This window comes from Clytia hemisphaerica, unplaced genomic scaffold (genome assembly GCF_902728285.1).
Source record: "Clytia hemisphaerica strain Z4C2 unplaced genomic scaffold, Clytia hemisphaerica genome assembly, whole genome shotgun sequence".
Classification (NCBI taxonomy): domain Eukaryota; kingdom Metazoa; phylum Cnidaria; class Hydrozoa; order Leptothecata; family Clytiidae; genus Clytia; species Clytia hemisphaerica.
In genome coordinates, this window is record NW_027103806.1 from 105726 (window position 1) to 129082 (window position 23357).

The window sequence follows — 23357 nt, forward strand, 5'->3', positions numbered from 1 at the left end:
TAATATCACCATACTTTTTAGACGGGGAGAGTTCGCAGATAATTCTCAAGAGAGAGCACAGCGATTTCCTTGCCTGGTCCTGGTCACTTTCATTTCATGACATGAAGATCCATGCGAAGATTCTGAGTAAAGTTTTTTTATTTTTCTTTGAGACTTATTTAATTCTATCATTTATTTTAGTGTACTATATAAAAATTCAAAAAGTGATGCTGGTATTTTTTACCTGGGTTTGAACCTGACAAGTGAATACACAGTTTAGTGAGCCAAATGACTGAATTGCTGTCATTATTGTTGCTGATTATTTACCAAAATTGCACCTTTGCGTACCATATTCACTTGCTTTTAACTAAAAATCAGGTGCTGAAGCTATTAAAATCAAAACTGCAGAAGTTCATGCCAGTGTTAAGAAAGCCTGGAAGTCACAAATCTGCTGCATTTAGGCAGACTTCTGAAAGGTATAAAACTTAATTTGTTTTTTTAGGCCGCGGTCACAAATTATAAGTTGTGTTCGCATCCTCTGACCGACTCACTTTCTATCTTAAAAATCCAACCCTTTTCTAGTCGGAAAGTTAGAAAATTTGTTGGATTTTTTAGGGATATTATTCAAAGAAATATTTAGATTCAGCGTAGTCAGCGTCGTTTTGATCATCAAGTGTTTTTAAAGGAATTATATATTCGGTAAAATTTTGACTCCTCATTTTTTTATTCTATTGGTTTTAATGAATCAGGTATACTTGATCAGTCCATCACAATGTGCCATATATAAACAAAACTCAACATTCTTACAAAAGTTCTACAGTTGTCTTTTTGATTTCCCAAACATTCGTCTTAAAGCGTTCACTTCCACAATAATTTATGTAAATGCAATTTCGGTCAGTCCACAGTCAGGTTCAACATGTACGCGTGTTTTTATTCACGTGACCGAAGTGCCTACTAAAGCATCCGGGGGTATATAAGTGGCAAAGCAACACAGCAGACTATTCCTAAAAAAGTAAACAAATATTCTTTGGCATTGACAATCCACGTGCGTTTGGTTTGGGAATGCGAAAAACGAACGCGAACTACCCATGTCTAAACTTATCTCCAGAACTAACAGATTTTTTGAAATTCTGTAAAAAGGTCCAAGTTCCTGAATAATTTTACTATGTTCTGTGAAAAAATCATAACCATCAGTCAAATACTCGTTCATCTATTTAAGACTGAAGACAAAAATTTGCGAAGAAAATAAACCTTAAGCACAAAAAATGCTTTTTTAAACACTTTTTTCCACCGAAAAACAAATAACATTTATAGACTTACCTTCCCCAAACATTGAAGAAGCCTCTACTAATTAAAGTAAACGAGACAAAATAAGATAAAACCTTAAAATCAACCAGAATTTACAACCTTTTATCCAAAGCAAAAGACGTGCTTTTCTCGCCGCCATCTTGTTTTAGAATGAGAATTATTTTTGGTTCCAGTTCCCACGGTCTTTTTTTCATCCAATCAGATCGCGCGATTTCACTTTCGCTTTCTCTAGTCCAATAAGACTGCAGGATTTGAGTCATGTGACATCTCTATTGAAAAACTCGCGCGCTGAATAAAATAGAAATACAGGGGGTCACACTACTGGCTACAGGAACTAAAAGCAAGCAATTAAGGCCAATATTTTTGGTTTTTCTGAAGGACAAAAGGTATAGGAAGCTTTACTGAAGGAGGGATAAGGCTGGGACTATCTATTTAAAAGATGTGGACAAAAAAAGTCACTTTTTTGGGTGATAATTAAGATTTTACTTAGAAACTTTAATTCTCTTACCCCCGTCTCGGGCCCCCCTGATATGAGCAAGGGAACCATGTTGGCCACCCCTACTGAAAATTTCAGATCAAAACGAACAAGGTATTAATTCCTGTAACTCGAAGAAAATTGGAAAAAGCTGGTTTTTGACTGTTTCCTAAAGTGCTATTTTTTGGTAAAAGGTATGCAATTCATGTTTGGATTTCTAAAAAGCTTACCCATTCATTGTCAATATATTTTTTATTTGAAAGTAATCTCTTCATGGAATGAAAAGATATAGTCAAATCTTGTAGGGTCATTTTTCAAAAAACTTTTGCCAAAAATGCACGTGAATCAAATATAATATAATACATTATATTCCTTAGTTCAAAAATCAAAATTTCATTTTTCATTCGTGAAAAATGAGAAAAAAAGAACATAGAATTACTATTACATACTAAAATGCCCCCGTCTTTTTCTCTCGTTTAGTTTCCGATCTCGGGACGTGCAAAACGCCTGTTCATCAAATATCCACCCAATCATCTTAAATTCACTTTAATTGTCCTTTGACTTTCAAAAAATAGTATTTATATAAAAACTATGAATTTATATAATTACAAAAAACAAAAAGTTTGATACTTCATTAGTTTTATTATATTCAATAAATTCCTAGTTTAAATTTTCAGTGGGTGTTTTTCTAGCGCTTCGTTTATCACGCAATTTTTGCGTCACACAAATATTCTCGGCCGCTTGTAATAATTATGCATTTCCAAATTTGGTTCTCCATTGTGAAGTCAGGATCTATGGTGACGTCACCTAAGCATAAAAAAGAAAAGATTTCGTCAGTTTTTTGCATGCATTAATTTGTGAGATATTCTATTCGCTGCGCGAGCGCTTTTCATAGACTAGTCAGAAAGTTGCGTATTTCCAGTGAGTAAACGATTCTGACCAGTTCTGACAATTAACGAAATTGATGATGATGATTCTTTTTTGGTCAGAAAAATGTCTCGTATTGGGGGTTCTAGTCTTGACCCCTAAGCCTACGCAAGATTGAAGTGTTTGGGTAAACAAGACAAAACTCGAAAAAAGCTGGTGTTTTTGAAGCGCTTCCGTGCTTTGCTCTTTGTGACGCACTGTTGATGATTTAACTACAGGAATGTTTTTTATTTAATGTAGTTCAATTCTTTTGTTTACAGAAAGCCCCTTTTTTAAAAGCAACTCTGTGTATGTGACGTTTTGTTGAGGCTGTTCAGAGAATATTGAGAGAATTTAAGAATAATGAAAAAGTGTATTTTCAGAGGAATGATATTTAATATGTTATTAGATTAGTTTTATCCCAATTTTATAGTTAGTTTGGACTGTTTTCCAAGTGAAGTTGATTAAGGATTCAGAAATTTACTTTTCTTTCCACCGTGCCTTGGTGCGGAGCAAGGGAGGACAAGGAAGAGAGAATTGTACAAGCTACCAGGGTGAAACACTCAAGAGAAGGTGGTTGCTAACTATAATTAGCGAGAAAACCCCACCAAAAGCATGAAACTGTGCCATTAACACTTCGAGGATGATTGTTTCAAGAGAGATTTACAAGTTAGTATGGTAGTATGATTTATGTTGAGAATTGAAAATCCCATCATTTATCTTTCCGATGTCTGACTAGTCTGACAACTCTGACAACTCTGTCTCAGTGACCCGGTGGTAATTAGTGAAGTGAGAGTCCTTTTCGATTTTTTTTCTGGTAAAAATTGTTTGTAGCTGTAAAGCTTAATTTTGGTTTATTTTTAACACAAACTCCTTGGGCTTGCACCGCATAGACTGCTGAAGGAAGACCAGTTAGTAAATTTCCGAAAATGTCCTCGTCAAGACACTTTTTGGGAAATGTTGCGAGTCAATAATGCACTGAAAGTTTCCCTGATCAAACTTTTCATTTAGAGCTGCAACTTCCTGACAACACAAACAATCAATTTCTCTCGTTTCGATTTGGCAGCCCTCAGACTCACACCAATCTAAACTCCCAATTTTACCTTCAGAACAAGTTTCATAGTCACTCTCGTCTTCGGATGAAGTGCCACTCTTGCTTGTACTTGGTACTTCTGGTCAGGCTCATAGAGCTAGGGATTAAATGTCTTCAGCTCGTTAACGAGGTGATCAATATCTCTCTTGCTTACTCTATCTTCTCTCTCTCAGAATCTGCCTCGTTTCCACTGCTACTATATTCTTCGTAGCTTAAGTATATACCGCTTTCCGAGTCTGAATACATTTAGGCAAATATTCAAAAAAAATTATAGCACAAATTTATTAGGTTATTATACCTTATTGGAACTAATTTTTCGCGGGAACTAATTTTCGCGGTCGAAAAAAAAAATCTGAAAAATTGCATTTCGCAGGTTTTAATTTTCGCGGTTTTGCCTTTTTTTGGACAAATTTCTTTCATTTTCCTAGGGATTTTTCAATTTTTTCGATAAAATTGGAAAAAATTGTATTTCGCGGGAATTAATTTTTGCGGTTTTCGACTCTCAAAATTTTTCGCGGGATCAAATTTTCGCGATTTTGACGAAAAACTGCAAAAAACGCTAAAATTAAAACCCGCGAAAATTAGTTCCAATAAGGTATAATTACACCACTCTTTACTTAAGTTTCTAGCAGAAATAACCACTTTTTCACTAAGTAAAAGGTTCATAATTCACTTCAGTAAACACAGCTGCAAGTTTTTAACAGCCTCTGTGACGTAAGCAAAAGGTCTCGTTTAAAAGGCATACAAAAGTGAGTAGAGTTTTAAAGGAAACGAATAATCAATCAGTTTAAAAGTTTATATCTCTGTGTGTCTTTTTAAAAGAAGAATCCAATAGAACAGATAATAAAAAAATGAAATTTTTACGGAATCATTCCTTTAAGATTTTTATCCGCAATTTTCAAAGATTTTTTGCGTTAAAAAGCGATACTCAACTGCTTTTGATTATGCAAAATAATCACATTACTTATTCTGCCATTTTGTGTATGTTTACCCTGGGTTTCCTCAAATAGTTTATATTGCGCATTCTGATTGGTCAGAGAAAACGAAAGTGGTTTTCGCACGGGAATCACGTCTTTTAATTGGGCAAAATAAAATTGGTTTCAGATTCTAACCCGCTGCTTCAGGAAAGATGATCGAGAGTGATCGAAAGTATCTAGATCGCAGTATTTAGTCAAAAATGAGTGCGAATGTACCCCTTCACTCTGGAATGGTCGGCGCATATCAAAAACTCCTCTGGGCCATTCTTAGATATTGTTAACCACAATTGGAGATAATCTATGCCAGAATTAACCCTCTCTATGGGTGTTATAAAATGGTGCATAGGTCGCAGCACTGATATACTTTTTCCTGGTATACTTTAATAGGAGTCTACTAAGTTTGAATGCCCTCTCCTTGGAAGGTCTAATGTCTTGTGGTGTGCTCTTTATACAATATAATTCTTCTTTGGGCTAGGAATGTTTTGAACAATCCATACTTGAAGTTTGTTATACCTGCACTGCACCACACTCCATCTCCTAACATCCCAACCATGAACCTCCTACAATTCGAAATCACCTTACTCACTTATCTTACCATGGCAATGGTCATCCAGTATGTCAACATATATAAAGCTGTAAGTATTATTTCAAGTGAACTTTTATCATTATCAAATATGGTAGCTCTCAACAAGATTGTTTTGAAATGTTGATTAAGTTAGGGAGACTATTCATTTAGGTTTTCTGTACCCAAATAATTGTTATCAATAAAGGGATGCTCACTATGTCTATATTCTCTATTATATTTTTGATTAATATTGTTATCATGTATTTTCCTTTTAGAATTTCTATGTGATGGATTACTATTTGGTGATGATCATATCACTAATCCTCCTCAGAAGAGTTTATTGGCTGCTACTCAAACAAGTAAGCTTTTTTTCATCATTTACACTAGCTTTTTGACCTATTTGAATACTGGGGCCCCCAATTGGTTTGTGCAATATCTTGATAGGGAATATTTTTTAGAGTGCTTGCATGATCAGAGGTCAAAAGTAGATCTTGATTTGATTTTTAACCATAATTTTCTCTCTTTTCAAAGAGATGCATCATTATCCAAGTTTTTTGCAGTTGATGTTGTGATCAGATTTACCGCTGGGGGAGCCTCAATACCCCATTACTGATGTAATTCACTGATTATGAAAACGAAATGCTATTGCCAACCCTAAGGATTCATTTTTCATGGGACAAAGCCACATGTGATGAGCTCTGGGAATTACGTCTGGCAAAAGTTTAATGACCAAAAAACTCTTAACCCCCCAAAAATGAAGATTTTTCATAGTTTAAAAATTTGACGGTAATCATTGATTTGATCGAAAAGAGTGTGAAATTCTTTCTGATAAGAAAGTGTAATACAACAACTCGAACATTAAAAAGAAAGAAAGGCATTTGAAGTTTTAAATTATGTCAGGTTGAGTACAATCATCGTCAGATTTTGTTTAAAACATGACAGATTTCACAGGATTTTTAACTTTAAATGGTCATACTTTATTATAGACTTTGGCATCAGAAGTTATGTACTCAATGATATACTGGTCGAAAGTAGCTGGCAAAGCACTATTACTGTTATCCTATTTCCTACTGATTACACTCTCCATCTACAGTACCATTCAAACGAGTGCCCTTGAGGATGTCTTATTTTTATGTTACCCGTAAGTTTATTTTCATGGGGTACTCTTAGGTTTGAACACCACAAAACAGTGGAACCTCCATAGTCAGAACTTGCACTATGAATTGTAATTGTAATTAAGACCACGCCATAGCAGGACAAAAGTTTGAAGCAAAGTGAAAATTCCACATTATTGTGAAAGTTAAAAAGTACAAAATAATTATAATAAAATTTGAATATTATATACATTTTACTTTAAGACAAACCTTGATAGAATATTGAGAAAATAATTATTGACATTCAATGTACAAGCTTTTGATTTGAATGTCTTTCTATTATTACATACCGTATTACTTCGAATGACCCCTTGTCCCCCTTCTTTTAAACGACCCCTTTGAATAAACTTTTATTTGAAACAAGTAGCTGTAAGGAAGTGTAATATAAAGAAAACCTATTATAAAACAATGATTGAATTTTTTTAACATTCTTATTTAATATAACTGATTTTGACCCCTTCATACATACCTAAATTGACATATTCTTTCTCAAATGGTAATAAAATAGCAAATTACGGTTCCCGTTCACTTAAAAATTAAAGTGACCTTTGCTAGAGATTATTTAATAAACGCCCCAGAAAACGACTCCTTCTTTTAAACGCCCCCTGAATAAACGCCCCTCCTAAAAAAACAAAATAATTAATAAATACACTTGGGGCGTTTATTCGAAGTAATACGGTAGTTTTCTGTTATTCTCTTTTATTATTTCAAGTATTTTGTCTCATATATCAGGTACAGCATCCCTCCAACCTCCTTAATCCAGAAGTTTCCCAGGTTGTCTGAGGGGGGGGGATTGATGAAGTTTTGTTTGACCTCAGGCCTCAGTATTTTAGATTCGTCTTTTTGAGTAAGAATGTTTTTCTTATTGAAACCAAAACTGCTCTTGCAAAACTTTGAAATCTGTTTTATTTTAGGGCAATCCTGTACCTGTTGACTTTTGGTTTTACATTAAATCCATATAGTCACTCAGTGCTCTTCAAATTAGTTCCCCATCAAAGTTACAATATGCAAGATTTAGTATCAAACAACACTTCATTGTTTCACCAAGCTGTTACGTTACAGACAAACCTAAGCACACGGTTAAAGAAAACAGAAACTAATGGTCTACATAATGGGAAAGCAGGTAAAGGGAATACAACAAATGGTCATATCAGTAACGGTGGCATTATGGAGATTTTGGAAAATCCACAAAGTTATGGAAAAGAAGCTTGCACAATGAGTCCAGATACAGTACGCTATGAAGCACAATGTTTACGAACTGATTTTTATCTACGAATCAAACAGATCTTATTCAATTCTCTGATAAGTGCATATTATGTAGGGTTCATACCGCTCAAGTTTACACAGGTTAGTTCACTTCACCTCTTCATTACATTCGATTTAGATATATTACCTTTGAGCCTTTCTAATCTGAATAATTTATAGATCGTTTCAAAGGGTTGTGTTAAAAACTTTAAATGATGGGCGTCGTTGGAAGATTTTTTTTTTAAGTTTGGAATACTTGGTAGGTGTAGGGGATTTTAGAGGGAAGGACATTATTATTAAACCACCTAAAATCGTAGGAGAACTACTTTATTGTTGCTGCAAAACAAGGCTCTTCAACTTTCTACCCAATCCTACCCGAAGTTTCAACTCCTCAAGCTCAAAGTTTTCATACTTTTCAATAAAAATGTTACGGGCTGAAATCTTGTGTTTTCTGCTCTTTCAGAATGGTTGGTTATACTATGACGTGTGGTGGTCAATGCAACATATCTTCTTTGTATGGATCAACACGTTCATGTTGCTTATCACCTTCTTAGTTCCACATCATTACATAAATGGCCTTCACAAATGCGCTATACATCTTGGTGGATGGAAAAAGTATACTGGTCAAAGAGACACTACCCCGCACATGTAAGTTTCCTGAAGCCTAAAATTATCCATGAATCAGATTTGTTTCACCTTCTTCTAGAGGCTCTCAAAGCCTTGACGGGCAGGAATAGTAAATTAAAACGACGAACACATCTAGTGTAAATGATCACTCTCAAGTGCCTAATAGATTTGGGTTAAAAAAGTTTGGGGAGCTGATAATTATTGTACCTCTAAATACGGTTTATTAAATCAGGCTATTTAGATCACAATAAGGGACTCTCCTTTTGACAGCTGAAAATATTTACAAAAATTGGTAAACGGGGGAAGGCCTAATTAAGGGCTACTACTACCGTTGACACTGATCTGTGATTACTAATTACCTATTGGTCTTAAGCGAGGAGGGGTCGAACCTGTCAGAAAAAGTCCGCAATCTGAGAAAGCATTTTAACATAATCGCTTGGCTACCTTAACCTAAACCCAAATCTTATTTCTTAAATAGTTGGTCACCATTAACGACTTGGCCACGTGATGCGTTAGTACGTCATAATAAAGGATTGTTTAGAGCCATAGAGAATCAAAATACTGCAACGCCAGGAGATGTTCACCATTCTAGGTTCTATGTAAGTTATTAATTTCTTCACTATCTTCCAATCCTCGAAATTGTAATAACATTTTTATAGATTATCTCATGGACAGTGAAAGCAAGTTGTAAATATGTTCAAGGAAAAGCGAGTTTGTCCTTCTAACAATCGAAAAGTTACCTTGTTGGTAAATAATATGAACAAGATTTTGAGTATATACTCTCGGGTACCTAATAGCCGCCCCCCCCCCCCGCTAATTGATTTCTCAAAAATTTTCCACCCAGGACATTCTTATTCCAACCTCCCCGCTTATTAATTTTTGGGAAAATGTTTTTGGAAGTTCCCTCTTTTGTCCTAATTCTGCTGTATTAGCCTCCTTTTCAAAAATTTTCCACCCAGGACATTTTTATTCCAACCCCCCTGCTTATTAAGTTTTGAGATTTTTTCCAACCCCCCCCCCCGCTTATTCCAAACCCCCCGGCTATTAGGTACCCGAGAGTATGTATCTATGATAATAATCCAATCGTTTTCTTCTATTTCAGTGCATATTCAATTCACCATTACGTTTATTGAATTGGTTAACCATTATCCAATTAGCATCTGTGATTGGTCAATTTTATGTTTTGTTATGGTCAAGATTGTGGTACCAATGCCTATCTGTTGTCTTGATGTCCCCGATCAGTTATTACCTGCTCTTCCGCATCCTACGTGGTCGTTGGGCAGTCGAGGCAACTTTGAAGGAACACCAAACTATAAACACTGGACCTGCTGGATAACGGATACCCCCTTTCGGAATCGATTCGGATCTTTGAACGCATTTAGACGATTTTTTTAGAAAAGCAAAGAAAAAACAGGAATGCATTGTGACAATAAAAGTCTTGAAAAAAAGTTAGAAGATAGGTTTTTCATTAACCTTTGTATTTATTTTTCCTAACATTTTTTTCTTATTATTTTGTGTTACTCGAAACTACGCGGAGTTATTTGTTATAGTTTTTTCTAGAAGATTTTCATGCTCTGAACATGCTGCAAACCATTTTTTTTCTGTTATTTTCCCTTATGTTGTCCATAAGGTCAGTAATTTGAAACTTTTTGATTTACTTGAAAAGTGAGTATATTGTTTATTCTTCTCTTTTAATTTACATAGATTTTTTTGTAAAAGAATTTAGGACCCTCCCTGCGCTCCGGAAACTTCCGGAGTTTTCCGGAGCAGCTAAACAAACACTATTTTTCTCTCTGGAAAGTTCTGGAGCTCTTCCGGTGCTTCCGGAGCAAGTGATTTTTATCAGTTTCTAAAAAACCGTTTAAACATGGTTACAAAAAATATTTGTCCCCAGGTTATGGACACTTTGGTCAAATAAAATACTTTGAGGATGATGGTTCAGCCAATGAAATTGAATTTGTCACATTAGCTAATATTCGAAAGCGTCACTGCTCAAAATATTGAAACTACCATGAGTCGGCTGATTTTTTTTTAATACGCGCGTGTGCAGTTAGTGGAAGTGCACCGAAACGTTCCGGAGTTCCGGTGCAGACCGCCAATCACCGAAAATCGTGTTCCGGAACACTGGAAGTACTCCGGAATCTTCCGGTGCTCCGGACGTTTCCGGAGCGTCGAGAGGGTCCCTAAGAATTTTGTTCTTCATTCAAGCAGATTCAAGCATTAACATGATTGCAAAGTTATATCGTTTCAGCTAAATATTTAATTTATTAGAAATTACAAAAGAAAAGTTGATGGTATAATATCACTCTGTGAAAACAATTTATTGAAGCAACAACAAAGAAAATAAAATCAACAAAACATAAACCGAGGACCAATGTAAGTAAAGCAAATTTCATAGTTTCGTATAGATCACTTAACTTTTCATGCTTTAGTAAGCGTATCGATATTTTTTCTTTCTTTGAGCCTCTGAAGACCCTTGTTATTAAAACTGAATGTGACCCGAGTAATGTACACGTTTTCTTTTATTAGAACAAACTATCATAAGAACAAGACGCTTCGATGGCCAAAATATTAAGAACGACTTAAAGAGTATTCTGGGGCTTTGTGGACTCTAAAGTACCCTATTCTTTATAAAAAATCGTACAAAAATACTCACTAAATGGCAAAAATAAGAACATTTTAAGAACATGTTTAGGCTTAAAACTCGAAAAGTAAAGAGCATTCGAAGGCTTAAAAAAAATTTGGGTTCTTAAAAAAAAGTTAAAAAGAAATTTCAAATACTAAAATAACTTGTATTAGTTATTCAAACTAAGGCTAGAGAACAAACTAAGGCCTTGCTGATTAAAACTTTTAAGCGATGTTGGATCAGAGACGTATTAAACTTTAGAATCTTTTATTTACAATCTGCAGTACAGTACAGTAATTTACAGAAATAATGAAAAATAAAATAACACTCTTGCAACGAATGGATTTATGTACGTGGTTCTTTAGAAGACCTTTTCATGCTGCTTTATCATAATTAACATATTGTACAATATTGTCAATATTTTAATGTTCATCTCGAAGTTTTCAAGTTGATTTGATTCTTTCGACAATGAAAGACAATATGTATCGAAATTGATTTTCAACGATTTTGCCGATCAGGAGTTTTGCAGAACTTTAACATTCTGATCCTCCGTTTATGCCCTCTTCTAATCATCGTCCAACTTTTCCAAACTCGAATCCTTCAGCTTGGCTGCGTTTCTGACACGAAGCAATCGATTTAACCGATTCTCTTAGTAATGTCAATCGAACGATGAAATTAATGGCTCTAAATAAACCACTTGCAATGATGAACAAGAAAATAATATCTCGCATGATATGAACAAAAGTACAGGAACATTCTTTACAGAGATTTATATAAGCTGTGATTACGAGACATGGTAAATAGTTCACGATGAAAAGTACCAACATCCAAAGGAAGGTTGTTGTGACACGTTTATCCATCTTTGTGAAATTGTGTAGAGTTGTTTTGCGTTTTCCTTGTGGAACTCCGACATCGATAGACCCCGATCTTGGTGTAGGACTCTGACGATTTGCGTCCGCGCGCTCACTTTCGGTCAGTCGTCGTTTGAATAGTATCATTGTGGCTACCATTATGATCATTGTCAAGACGACGGTTGTCAAGGAGAATACAACTAAATAACGCAGGTATCCTACTTGGAAATACATGACTGATAAAGCTGCTGATATGAGCCAAGTCAGTATCAAAACAACGATGGTTCGAGCGCGTGTGATGACTTGGTAGAAATAAAATGGATTCAAAAGTACACCCAAACGGTCAATACTCAAGAAAGCCATTGATAATACTGATACGCTATTGGTCAAAAAAGAACAAATAGTGCATGGAGGAGATTTCGAATTTCGGTATGTCAGATCGAAAGCCTTCCTTTAAATGGAAACTTATCGATAAAGCATTGACGAGGACTCCAGATATGAGATCAGCAAGTGCGATGTTAGCAATAATGAGGTAGAATGTCCGGTGAAATAAATGATACATTTTGATAATGGAAACCCAGTATAAGGATGTCTAAAGGTACGGCAACGAAAGATACAACCATAGAAAAACCAGCATTGAAAAATGACATTTCAGCGATTGGTGATTCATCCAAACATTTTGAATCCAAATTATCCAACATTTCGAGTTTTTTTAAGGTTCTTTGTCGATTAGTTTTTAATATTCTAGTCTAAAACACAAGAGAGAAAATGGTAATTTAATTATGAAATGATTTAATGACAATAACCAAAGATGTTCAAACTGAAAAGGGCCCTTTACTCATAGTTCTGTTACTCTTTCAAAATAATTCTCTATCTATCCATGCCATCTCACTTTTATCTTTTACTTAGACGTCGCGGTCTTCCTAAACATGAACCTTGCTACCTTCCCACACGACTTTCATATCTAATTGATACACAATTTCTCACACATCACACACACAAATGACAGAATATTTAAAAAGAAAACATTCAACAAGAAGTTTCAAGTATGATGTCATTTCTTTCCCATAATCTATTTGAATCCATCCTTTAAATTCCAAACGAAACACATTTACTATCCAAACAAACAAGGGACATCTCTGTCATTTTGCCGTTAGATCTCTTCTCAAATTTCGTCTAAGACCTAAACATTTGCGGTATCTCATTGTGTATTAGCGCTAACTTGTAGCGGCCCGTCTACTTCTTTTATCCGTCAGTGAGAATTTAGAGAAAAAGAAGAAATCAAATCCACCGTCCTCCTCCATCCATCTCTACTGAACGACTTACTTTCCGAATCAGCTTAATTTCATCACCAACCTCTAGCGGTTCGATGTGCTTTAGACTAATCTTTCAAAGGAAAAACTCATTCCTTTCATGGATTGACCATCAAACATCTAATTGAATCTTTATTTGGATTACTAACTCATCTCTGAACTTCTAAAAAGTCTCCTTTCACACTTCATCACTATTTCAAAGTTCGTCTCTCTATCATCCCACTTGATCTTCTTGGGACAGAAATGACTAAGTCTCGGAAATCATTTTTTAATCAGATCAGACAAAGACAAGTTTTATTTTTAAATTGGTCTAATTGTTGATTAAAACGTAAAAGGATAAGTTAAAGCATCGTCATCATTCGATCTAGGTCCGAAGGGACTTGTGTCGGAACAAACAATTACCCTCCCTCTATAGCCCGTTAGCGTTATAGGTAACAGCTACTGCACAATCTCTAGCCCTGTTTCCGGTCTCAAAATATTAAGAAATGTGCGCTTTCTCGAACACTTTGGACCAGCAGGCTACTAAAGTAAGATTTCTAAGCAATCTTCATCATAAAAATTCAAATAGCACTAATGATAGGTACTGTAGCACGAAAGGAAACTAATCTCTAACATCTTTCTTTTCTGTTTTTTTTTTCAGCCTCCCCATTTTCAAGGAACTACCCTTCTTTTATACTCTAACTTTGATTTCAGACAATTATCTTTCCATCTCATCTTATCACCTCCCCTCTCACATCCTCTTGACCTTATGTCGTCTGATTTTGAAATCAATTTCTTTCAAGTAAGTCCTCTTTCAATGATCAAAATCTAATGATCGACTGTTTTTTTCCGTCCAAAGCTTCAATATTTTGCATGTTAAATTGTCTCCCCACCATCCAAAAACATGTTCCATTTTGTTGCAGAAAAATTACTTTGGTCCGCTACATCACTTTTGAATTGTCATACGAATGTCCTACGATTGTTTTTTTCAAAATCTATCTGGAATCTTTTTAGACTGTGTTAAACAGAACACTAAATTTAAAGATATCGATTTCATTTTTGTCGTGCTTTTCATCGGAAAAAACCCTTTGAACGATTTTAATTAACTGGTCTATGTTTGCAATACGAAGGTGTTAATCATGAAAAATTGTTTATGAAAAGTATTAAACACCTCAAATTTATAAAGATTGAGCCTGCCAAACCTTTATCGAAGTTTCTTTCTATATATTCAGTAGAGAAGACTCTTTATTTTATATAACTTCAAAGTCAGTCTTACTCCTAGACAAAGTGAACTTTACATACCTTTTTGAGACGTTTTTGAGAGTTTGGAAAACACTTACAATACAAATTTACCATAAACTATCTACGACGAGAAAAACATCTTGAGATTAGACAACTGAATGACTTGTGTTGTAACTTTTTCCTTGGGTCAACTCGTTTTTATGTGTAAACTTTCTACGAATTCTTTATATCTCTTCCTGTTTATCCCAACAATCTTACTCCTACCAATCACACCATCTTATCGAAATATGTATTTGTCTGTAATTCAAAAATTTTTCTATCCCAAGAAGAGTTTTTCTTTTGGAAACCTAACCAAACATTTATTTTCAACAGTCAATAATATGTTTCTATAATATTTCAAATGCTCTACTCTGATTGGCTGTTTAAGCTCGTTTCCAGATTATTGCATGTAAATGTACAAAAATAAATAAGTATCTAGCAAATTACTGAATTTCAAAACCTGATTTTTTTAAAACATCCTGACGAGGCTTGTTTTTGCGTAGGATTTGTTTCCATTTCTATTTTCAAACGTGTTTAGGTTACGTTACTGAAATCATAAACTGGAATTTTCTCTTCAAAAGTTTACCACGCATACAGATCTACTTTACTTAAGTACACAGACAAGCAGCTTTTCCAGGATAACCTTTTTCCTTATCAGGAAGACTTTATTAAACGTCTTTTTTTACATCAAAAATATATGTTCTGGTTTCAATAAATTCAGTCCAATTGTCTCCAGCCGACAGTTTCAGTATAAAGTAAGATGTGATCTACTTTCATCTCTTTTTTTAATGATAACCCTGTCTCCCAGAATCAGGCATGGCACACCAGNTTTCACGCATTAGGGATCCCCGGATCGAAGCGGGCCAAAGTCACCTTTAAAATTTTTATCCAGGTTTTGATGTTTCATGTTTTTTTGGGTGCAGATTCCGAAAAAATAGGTCTGAAGTCCTGAAAAGTTAACGGAAGGGCGCTATGATGAGACCGTAAAGGACCCGTACGGGACCGTGAATGACCCCTCCCCTAGCGCCGGACTGGGTAGGTCTCACGACTTGAAACTTTCTGGAGACGTCAAGCATATCGAAGGGGGGGGAGCATGCCAAATTTCATCACTCCACTGTTACCGGTCGTCGGGCTACGGGCCGCGCAAGGATGTCCCCGTACGGACGATTGCCGGGTCGTACGGCGTTTTTAGCCGGTCAAATTTTCCGTGAGGTATAATTAATCTAGTTCTATCTTAGTTATATCTACAGCCAATGAGGTAGCCGATTGCTGATTTTGGTTGATTATGGGTGGTAATGGGTGATTATGGATGATTATGTATATAGATATACCCTCAGGGGTGATAAAAGAGAAAGATTATTATTATAATAAAAAATCATATTCCGCGGAATAGCTATTATAAAAAATAAAAAAAAATATAAAAAAACCATATTCCGCGGAATAGCTATTCCGGCCGGAACAGCTATTCCGGTTCCGGCATTCCGGCATTCCGCCGTTCTGCGTTTTGTCTCTACCCACCCAAAAAGTTAACCCGATCGGAAGAAAGTTTAGAAATCAAAGTGAGATCGGAAAATCGGATTTTTTTTTTGCCGTCTTATGGAACTGGAGGTGGAAGAAAATTTTACCTATTTGAATGCTCAGCTTCGGCTGACCAATATTGCAATAACGCTAAGAAAGTTCAAATCTTAATTCAAACAATTTTATGTTTGTTTATATTTGATGTTCGAGAAAGAAATCTTAACCAAACTAGAGGAGAGGAATATTTTTAACTTTAGATTTCAACGGGCAGATGATTGGCAGATTTGTCAGTGGTTGTAATAAGAATATAATAAGAATATCAATATCAATTTTTTCTCAAATTCAGAGAATATTAACTTTGACTTTAAGATTTTAGACATGTCAAAATACTATACCTTTAGAACGTCATGGTTTGCATAAATTTTCAATTCTTTTTTTAACTCGTTAGTTAAAGAACTCACTGATGGACTACTTTAACGACATACATTTTCGCGCAGATTTCGAGAATTAAGTCCCAATGTAAATTTTGAAAGATCTTATCTGCGAAATTCTATTCAACAAAATCGATAATACAATCAGCGAAATTAAGTCCCCACGAAATTTAATCTCCACAGAAATTTATACCATTAAAGTAAAAGTTGTAATTTCAATACTTCTTTTAATATACAAATATAAAACTATTACCTATTTGAAAAAATTAGGGTCGTTCGCACTATAAGAACAATAAGCCAATTTTAGTATTTTCAGTTTCCACCATTTACACTGTGTCCTCTTCCTCTTCATTCTCAGCTTCATAACCTTGATTCAAAGCATCATATCTTAATTGTCGTCCACCTCTTCTATAGCTAGATTGGCTGTATTGATTGCCGCGTCTCTTAGAATATATAGGCTTCCTAGCTATATGTCTTCCACCGAGAGCAGAAGAGGAGGATAGACTTGCATTTGTCGGAAGTTGGGGTAGGAATCTTCTGTTAGGTAGAATTCCTTCTGTGCTTGAATGTCTGCATAACAGTCGTTTGACAGACTATTGAAAGTTGGTCTGTTGGCAGCACCATGATTTACAGACTTTGTTGTCAGCTTTCGACGTCCGATATACATATTCATTTTCATCGGTCGGAACCGGACAGACATAAAACATAAGAAAAAATAACTCTAAAAATCTACAGGAAGGAAAAATAACTCGAGGAATGTAAAAGAAAAAAAAACGAGTTAAAACACGAAATAACTCGAAACTTTAAAGGAACGAAAAAATAACTCGAGAATCTACAGGAAGCAAAATAACTCGAAAATTTAAAAGAAGGAATAAAAAACCGATTTGAAATTAAGAAGTAACCTCAGACATTTGAAGGAAAAAAAATAACTCGGGAATTTAAAGGAACGCAAAAATAACTCGAAAATCTACAGGAAGCAAAATAACTCGAAAATTTAAAAGAAGGAATGAAAAACCGATTTGAAATTAAGAAGTAATTAACCTCAGACATTTGATGGAAAAAAAATAACTCGGAAATTTAAAGGAACGCAAAAATAACTCGAAAATCTACAGAAAGGAAAATAACTCGAAAATTTAAAAGGAAAAAATACGCGAGTTATAACTCGGGATTTCCGAGCCTCCTTATTTAAGAGTTTCTTAGCTGAAAGAATTTTTAGCGTAAAAAACTTAATTTTCGCGAGGGATTATATTTCGCGAAAAGGCGAAATTCGCGAAAATTCGCGAAATATAATCCCGGCGAAAATTTATCCCCTTAAGGTATGTTATCTTTGTTCATAATTTCCAGATACGTGATGGTGGTGCACTCTGTGAATATCTTTGCTGGCTCGAGAAAAATGTAAGCTTGACTAATTATAGAGGTCCCCATTACACTAATAATGTTTCAAGACAAATGTAAGTCTTGCTAATTGAAAAACATTTTTTTCGTGCAATATTCTTAGAAAAGACTACACGTTTTTCTTTTTATAAGGAACACGTTTATAAGGAACTCGAGGCTGAAAATGGTCCAAAAAATAAGGAATTTTTAAGGAACTGCTCAGGCTGAGAATAAGAAAACAAGTTTTAAGGAACAGTAAGAGATGGTTATCCAAACTTAGCAGCTATGTAAATAAGGAACTCGATAAGGAACTTTGAGGCTGAAATTCTCTGTAAAAATAAGGAACTCAGAGGCTCAGAGCAAAGTTTTAAGGTTCCTTATAAAAAAAACAACGTGTATAGTAAATGCATAACTCACCAATTCAATCTGGCCCAGCCTTTGCGAAAAGTTACAATAATCTCAAATAATAATAATGGCAGTTTGTTATTTCGTTACAGAATTTTACTTATTGACGCCTATAGTAATTTCTTTAATTTTGTTATTTTCTTCAGTTCAACACGAATATCAATGAAGCTGAGGCAGCGGAAAAGCTAGATAAGCTTCGTAGGTATGGACTCCAAATCATCATTAGTGAGTTTATATATGTGTTTTCTTTAGCGGAGACGGATGTTTTTCTATAGCAACAAAATACATAGGAACATAATGCTTCGATTGTTAAAATATAGAACAAGTTAAGAACATTTTCAGGCTTTATGAAATTGTTCAAAAATACTCAAGGAATTGTAAAATTAAGAACATTTTAAGAATATTAAAAACAAGAAGGCGAAGTTTTTATTTGACAAAGGACGACAACACTCCTACAGTTCTCGATTATGCAATTTCGTTTTTTATCCAAAAATGAAAATATATATAACTATTATTTTTCTACCTGACAATTTATGCAGCGAACAAGATAAATTTGTCAGCTTGAGTTTCGAAACTATATCGTCAATCGGACCAAATTGTGCAGTTATCCATTACAAGTAAGCAATAATTTTATAACAAGATATGGTTCGGTATACACCTATTGAGACAGAAGTTCAAATCCAATACTCTAACTGAACATCCCAAAAAAGTAGAGAGGTAATTTTCAAGAACTGTTACCTTTGTCGTCAATAACCCCTCCCCTCTTCTCTCCGGTAAAAAAAGAGCATCCTCCTAAAAGATTTTGAGCAGAGTGATATATCCATTAGTTTTTTGGTTTTTACATGGCTATTATTTTTATTTCAAATATACAAGGCGCATAGTTCACAAATCATCCAAAATTTTAATATTTATTTCTTGCTCAATGAATAAAACTACAATTTGCTGTTTTTAGACCAGAAATGGAGACAGCGAAAGTACTCTCAGCTGATATGTATCTTTGTGATTCCGGTGGCCAATATTTGTAAGTAATTAGGTTTCAGGGTAGAGGTTAGTACTAAACCAAAACTACCTCGAACCAAAGTGAATGCTGTTCAAAACTCGAGCGAAGTATGTAAACACTTCAAAAAATAGTTTTCAAATTTCTTAAGTCAGGTATTTTGCTTGCTTTTTGTTTGTAATTTTTGAAGATAATTGAAAAGTCTTGTTTCAGTAAAATAGGGCCCTGAGACGTCTCAGATGCTGTTTCAAAGTGTAGATCAGGAAGTCTCGGACGAATAGTGCCGAATCCGTGCTACACTCGTTTCATCTCAGACACATACCATCATAATATGATAATCTTTGAAGAGTGTTAAAATTACGTATATATGCTGTTTTTACCAGGGATGGCACAACAGACGTTACAAGGACCATACACTTAGGTACTCCAACAGACCACCAAAAGGTTCTCTTTCTTTCTTTTCGCAAACATTTACAATTTGTCTAAAGTATATTATTGATGGAACTTGAATGATTATGTGAAGTCGAGATCCTAACCGATCCAAATTTTATTTAATTTGATAGAATTTCAGTTGCAACGCCCCACCCCTCGTTAACATCTTCTGAAAAACCGAAAGGGGTTCGATCATTACAATTGGTCACTGAGGTTTGGGTCGGACTGTTTTTACCGCACTCGATTACTTGAATTTTCAAAAAGTGACAAGATTATGACTGGGAACCAGATTAAATAAAGATCGTCATAATTTAATGTTTTAGGAAACGTATACGCGTGTTTTGAAAGGCCACATCCAACTAGCCCGTGCTGTATTTCCTAAAGGAACAAGAGGGCACATATTAGATGTTCTAGCCCGTGCACCGTTATGGGAGATTGGACTCGAGTATGCGCATGGGACTGGGCATGGAGTTGGTGCTTTCTTAAATGTTCACGAAGGTAACCCTGTGTTAATTTATAACAGTTTATAAAATGAGAGAACTATTTTATCCTCTACAGTAAGCCTGTTCCAAGAAAGACTGTCTGTAAATTTTGATACATTGCTCTTGGTGTTCAGATTGTTATCTTTCTTAGATTGAAAGTCACAATCCTTGAAAATGAATCTATTTGCCAATTTTTACCACTTTCTACCTACTTTGGAGGGCTGTAACTTTTTGCAAAATATTATACAAGTTGTAGAGAAAAAACTAAAAGTAAGTTATACAATCCTTGTTCATCAAAGAGAGTTGCTATTGTTTATAGTTTTCTTCTATTATTATCATTGAATGTTCAGCCAAGGCCTTAGACTTGTAAACAAGTCTGTAATTACTCTGGCTATAAGAACTATACAATAATAATAATAAAAAGTAAACTATAAATGTACGTGCAAAAGGAGAATTACAGACTTGAAGCTTCTTCCACGCCTTTTTTTTCTTCAGCTAAAATCATAAGCTCAGACATACAGATTTCTGTATGTCAGGTGCGTACGTGTTTGCGTTTATTTTTCTTTCTTTTAATTGCGTTTTAACAATGTTCTTTTATTTCTATGTTCCTAAGTTCAATGTTACTATGAAATAAAATTTAGTCAAAAAAGTTGGATGGTTTCTCAAAAATCTAAAAAAAGTTGAAAAATTAAACAACGTTTTTTGAGGGAAGAAGCTTCTAGTCGTTGAAATTCAAAAAAGACACGCAACATCACTTTTTCGATGCTTTTTCTTTTGAGCTTGAATTTTTAGATAGAGTCTGTTTTCAACGGCTAGTTTACTAGTCTACCAAGGCCTCTTTTAGTGGAATTAAACGTTAAAGTTTTCTGCATACTACAACTGCTTTAAAAGGTAAAGAGTTACCAATAATTAACAGTTTTAAAGTACATGACCAAAGGAGCACTTTTAAGAAGGAGCGAATCGCCTATCATCAAGATATTACACGTTTTTTATTATAAGAACAAACTATATAAGAACATAAGGCTTTGGCCAAAATGTTAAGAACATTTTAAGGCTTTGTGGACTCGAAAACACCCTTTTTCTTAGGAAAATGGTCAAAAATACTCACAAAATGGTCAATATAAGAACATGTTGAAAACATTTTTAGACTTAAAACTAAAAAAGTGTTCTTATATAAAAAACGTGTATTAGGACGTGTATTAGGACTTCTTGAATTAGCTAACAGCGGGCTAACAACGATTTATTATCCACGATAATGATATATTTTCTTGTTCATTTTCAGCATAATTATGGTAATAGAGGTTACTTAGGATTCGAAGTTGTCACAATGGTAAGATTCATTTCATTTCTACTATACCAACATAATTGTTTTTATGAACGAATACCCCAAGCTATAATAGTATGTTTATATTTAAATGATTCGTTCGGCCGTGGTGGGTAACCTCGGTAGAAACTTAGTTAAAAGATGACGCTTTTAATAGTTCAATCCACAGATTTATAAATCCCGAAGAGCTAGATGTCGTGCTTTAAGCCATTGCAGGCAAAACAAATTGAAAAGCGTACGAAATATAGTTGCCATTGTTTTTAAAAATCCGCGAAACTTCTTATTGGTCAAGCGCTGAAATTCTATCATAGTGTCACGTGACTAGCTACGGTACACGTTTCAGCCAAAGCACGACATCTAGCCCTTCGGCCTTTATAAGTCTATGTTCGATCCTGACATAAGATGAGAAAATTACATTTAAAGGCGTTGGGACTATTATAAACAATATTTGCCGAAGAAAATTTTGAAACGAAGTAATTCTCTTTTTGGACCTACCTCCGGGTGCCCCGGTGGAGGTCCTATAAATTAACCTATGTCCGTTCGTCCATTCGTCCGTTCGTTCGTTCGTTCGTTCGTCCGTCCGTCTGTTACCAGCTTTTCTCGGGATTGGCTCATTAGTTTTTTCTGATTTTTTGCACAATGATGCAAAATGGCAATGCCCAGAACGTGACGGAGCCCGATTTTTGAGAAAAAATTTATTTGGGCAAATTTGGGCCAAAAACTACCTAAAAATAGGGTTTTTTGGACTTTGTGCAAAATCCTGTCATTACTTTTTCCTGATTTTTTGTACAAAGATGGAGGGCAAGATTCTCTAAAGAATGGCTGAAGTGTGTTTTCCCGGAAATTCTTTTTCGCCTTAAAAAACGGATTTTCGTATTTTGGGGAAATTCCCTTTAACCAAATAAGAAAATATAGCTTTTCTCAAAGTTGACTCATTATTTTTTTCTGATTTTTTGCACAATGATGCAAAATGGTAATGCCTAAAATGTGACGGAGCCAGATTTTCGAAAAAAAAGATATTTGGGCAAATTTGGGCCAAAAACTGCCTAAAATAGGGTTTATTGGGCCTGAATGGTTCAAGTGATTTTCGTATTTGGGGAAATTCCTTTTTACCATTTTACATTATTCAAAACACAAGCTTTATTTTTCCATTCTGAATTCATGTACAATTATTGTCACTTTTTTCTTATTTTCATCATTCTGATGTTAATCATTAGGTAGGTCCATTCAGCATGTTGCTTGTTTCTTTTTTCTTTTTAGGCACCCCTTTACAAAGAATTGATTGTTCCCCAACTTTTATCAACAGAAGAGGTAACTAAAAGATATTTTTTAGCTTTGGAAAACATTTTTTTGCCATAGCTTTGTACACAAATTACCTGGGTAAGAGAGTACCCCTTTTTTATAAGAACAATTTCATAAAAACAATAAGGCTCATAATTGTCAAAAAATAAGAATTTAAGAAAGGTGCTGATCCTGGAATTAATCAATTTCAAGCAATTTAGGTTTCAAAGTAGTTAGGAATAATTCCTGAAATAGCTCAATTTCACCCCGTAAATAAGAACATGATCAGAACAATTTGAGGTTTAAAGTGCCTAAAGAATAAGAACAGTCCAGCCTTGTCAAAAGTTCACTGCATGGTTGTTATAAAAAAATAATGTAGGGTTTTAGTTCTCCTTCCAGCAGAAGGTTATTCTTCGGATGGAAAACGTTGTCAGTTTATATTTTGGAATTAGCCATTATTTTGATTAAAAGCTTCTCACAAAAACACTTTCCATTCCATCATCTCATTTTAGGTTGATTGGATAAATGACTATCACACTGAAGTATTTGAGAAAGTGGGAAGTTATTTGAGAGACAATAATAAAACAAATGTTGTTGTTTGGCTCAAAAATGCCACATCACCTTTGGGCTGAAAGAATTGAAAATCTACTTTAAGTGAATTTTAACGGTTTTTTGTGCAATTTTTAAAGTTTTACGTTTATTTAATTTTTAATGTCAACTTAAAATAGGTATTA

At 34.7% G+C, this 23357-nt stretch overlaps 3 protein-coding genes across 4 annotated transcripts; 2 read left to right on the forward strand and 1 right to left on the reverse strand.

Moving 5' to 3' along the window:
• Positions 1-28: 28 nt before the first annotated feature.
• LOC136806408 (transmembrane protein 39A-like) lies at positions 29-9919 on the forward strand. Of its 2 annotated transcripts, none has more exons than XM_067062974.1 (8): positions 29-126; positions 5214-5373; positions 5579-5662; positions 6290-6444; positions 7372-7804; positions 8166-8350; positions 8808-8928; positions 9432-9919. In XM_067062974.1, the coding sequence occupies exons 2-8, from the start codon at positions 5290-5292 to the stop codon at positions 9663-9665; spliced, it is 1296 nt and encodes a 431-aa protein (XP_066919075.1). In that variant the 5' UTR covers positions 29-126; positions 5214-5289; the 3' UTR covers positions 9666-9919. The 2 variants fall into 2 exon arrangements, with proteins under 2 accessions (XP_066919075.1, XP_066919074.1); XM_067062973.1 differs by lacking the exon at positions 29-126 and adding an exon at positions 179-455 and having other exon boundaries at positions 9432-9740.
• A 1605-nt stretch (positions 9920-11524) lies between these two features.
• LOC136806462 (uncharacterized) lies at positions 11525-12169 on the reverse strand. The gene has a single exon (XM_067063044.1). It carries the CDS (start codon positions 12167-12169, stop codon positions 11525-11527), a length of 645 nt encoding a protein of 214 aa, XP_066919145.1.
• A 5487-nt stretch (positions 12170-17656) lies between these two features.
• LOC136806409 (xaa-Pro aminopeptidase 1-like) lies at positions 17657-23226 on the forward strand. The gene is made up of 9 exons (XM_067062975.1): positions 17657-17723; positions 18254-18309; positions 18647-18724; positions 19060-19128; positions 19488-19548; positions 19860-20034; positions 21301-21348; positions 22603-22653; positions 23136-23226. The coding sequence occupies exons 4-7, from the start codon at positions 19067-19069 to the stop codon at positions 21303-21305; spliced, it is 303 nt and encodes a 100-aa protein (XP_066919076.1). The 5' UTR covers positions 17657-17723; positions 18254-18309; positions 18647-18724; positions 19060-19066; the 3' UTR covers positions 21306-21348; positions 22603-22653; positions 23136-23226.
• Positions 23227-23357: the final 131 nt, after the last annotated feature.

Coding starts and splice junctions, on each gene's coding strand:
- LOC136806408 (XM_067062973.1), top strand. CDS start 268: ATGACTGAATTGCTGTCATTATTGTTGCTGATTATTTACCAAAATTGC. Junction 5,374..5,578: donor ATGTCAACATATATAAAGCT/GTAAGTATTATT, acceptor TTTTCCTTTTAG/AATTTCTATGTGATGGATTA. Junction 6,445..7,371: donor GTCTTATTTTTATGTTACCC/GTAAGTTTATTT, acceptor GTTTTATTTTAG/GGCAATCCTGTACCTGTTGA.
- LOC136806409 (XM_067062975.1), top strand. CDS start 19,067: ATGGAGACAGCGAAAGTACTCTCAGCTGATATGTATCTTTGTGATTCC. Junction 19,129..19,487: donor GATTCCGGTGGCCAATATTT/GTAAGTAATTAG, acceptor TGTTTTTACCAG/GGATGGCACAACAGACGTTA. Junction 19,549..19,859: donor CTCCAACAGACCACCAAAAG/GTTCTCTTTCTT, acceptor TTAATGTTTTAG/GAAACGTATACGCGTGTTTT.
- LOC136806462 (XM_067063044.1), bottom strand. CDS start 12,169: ATGGCTTTCTTGAGTATTGACCGTTTGGGTGTACTTTTGAATCCATTT.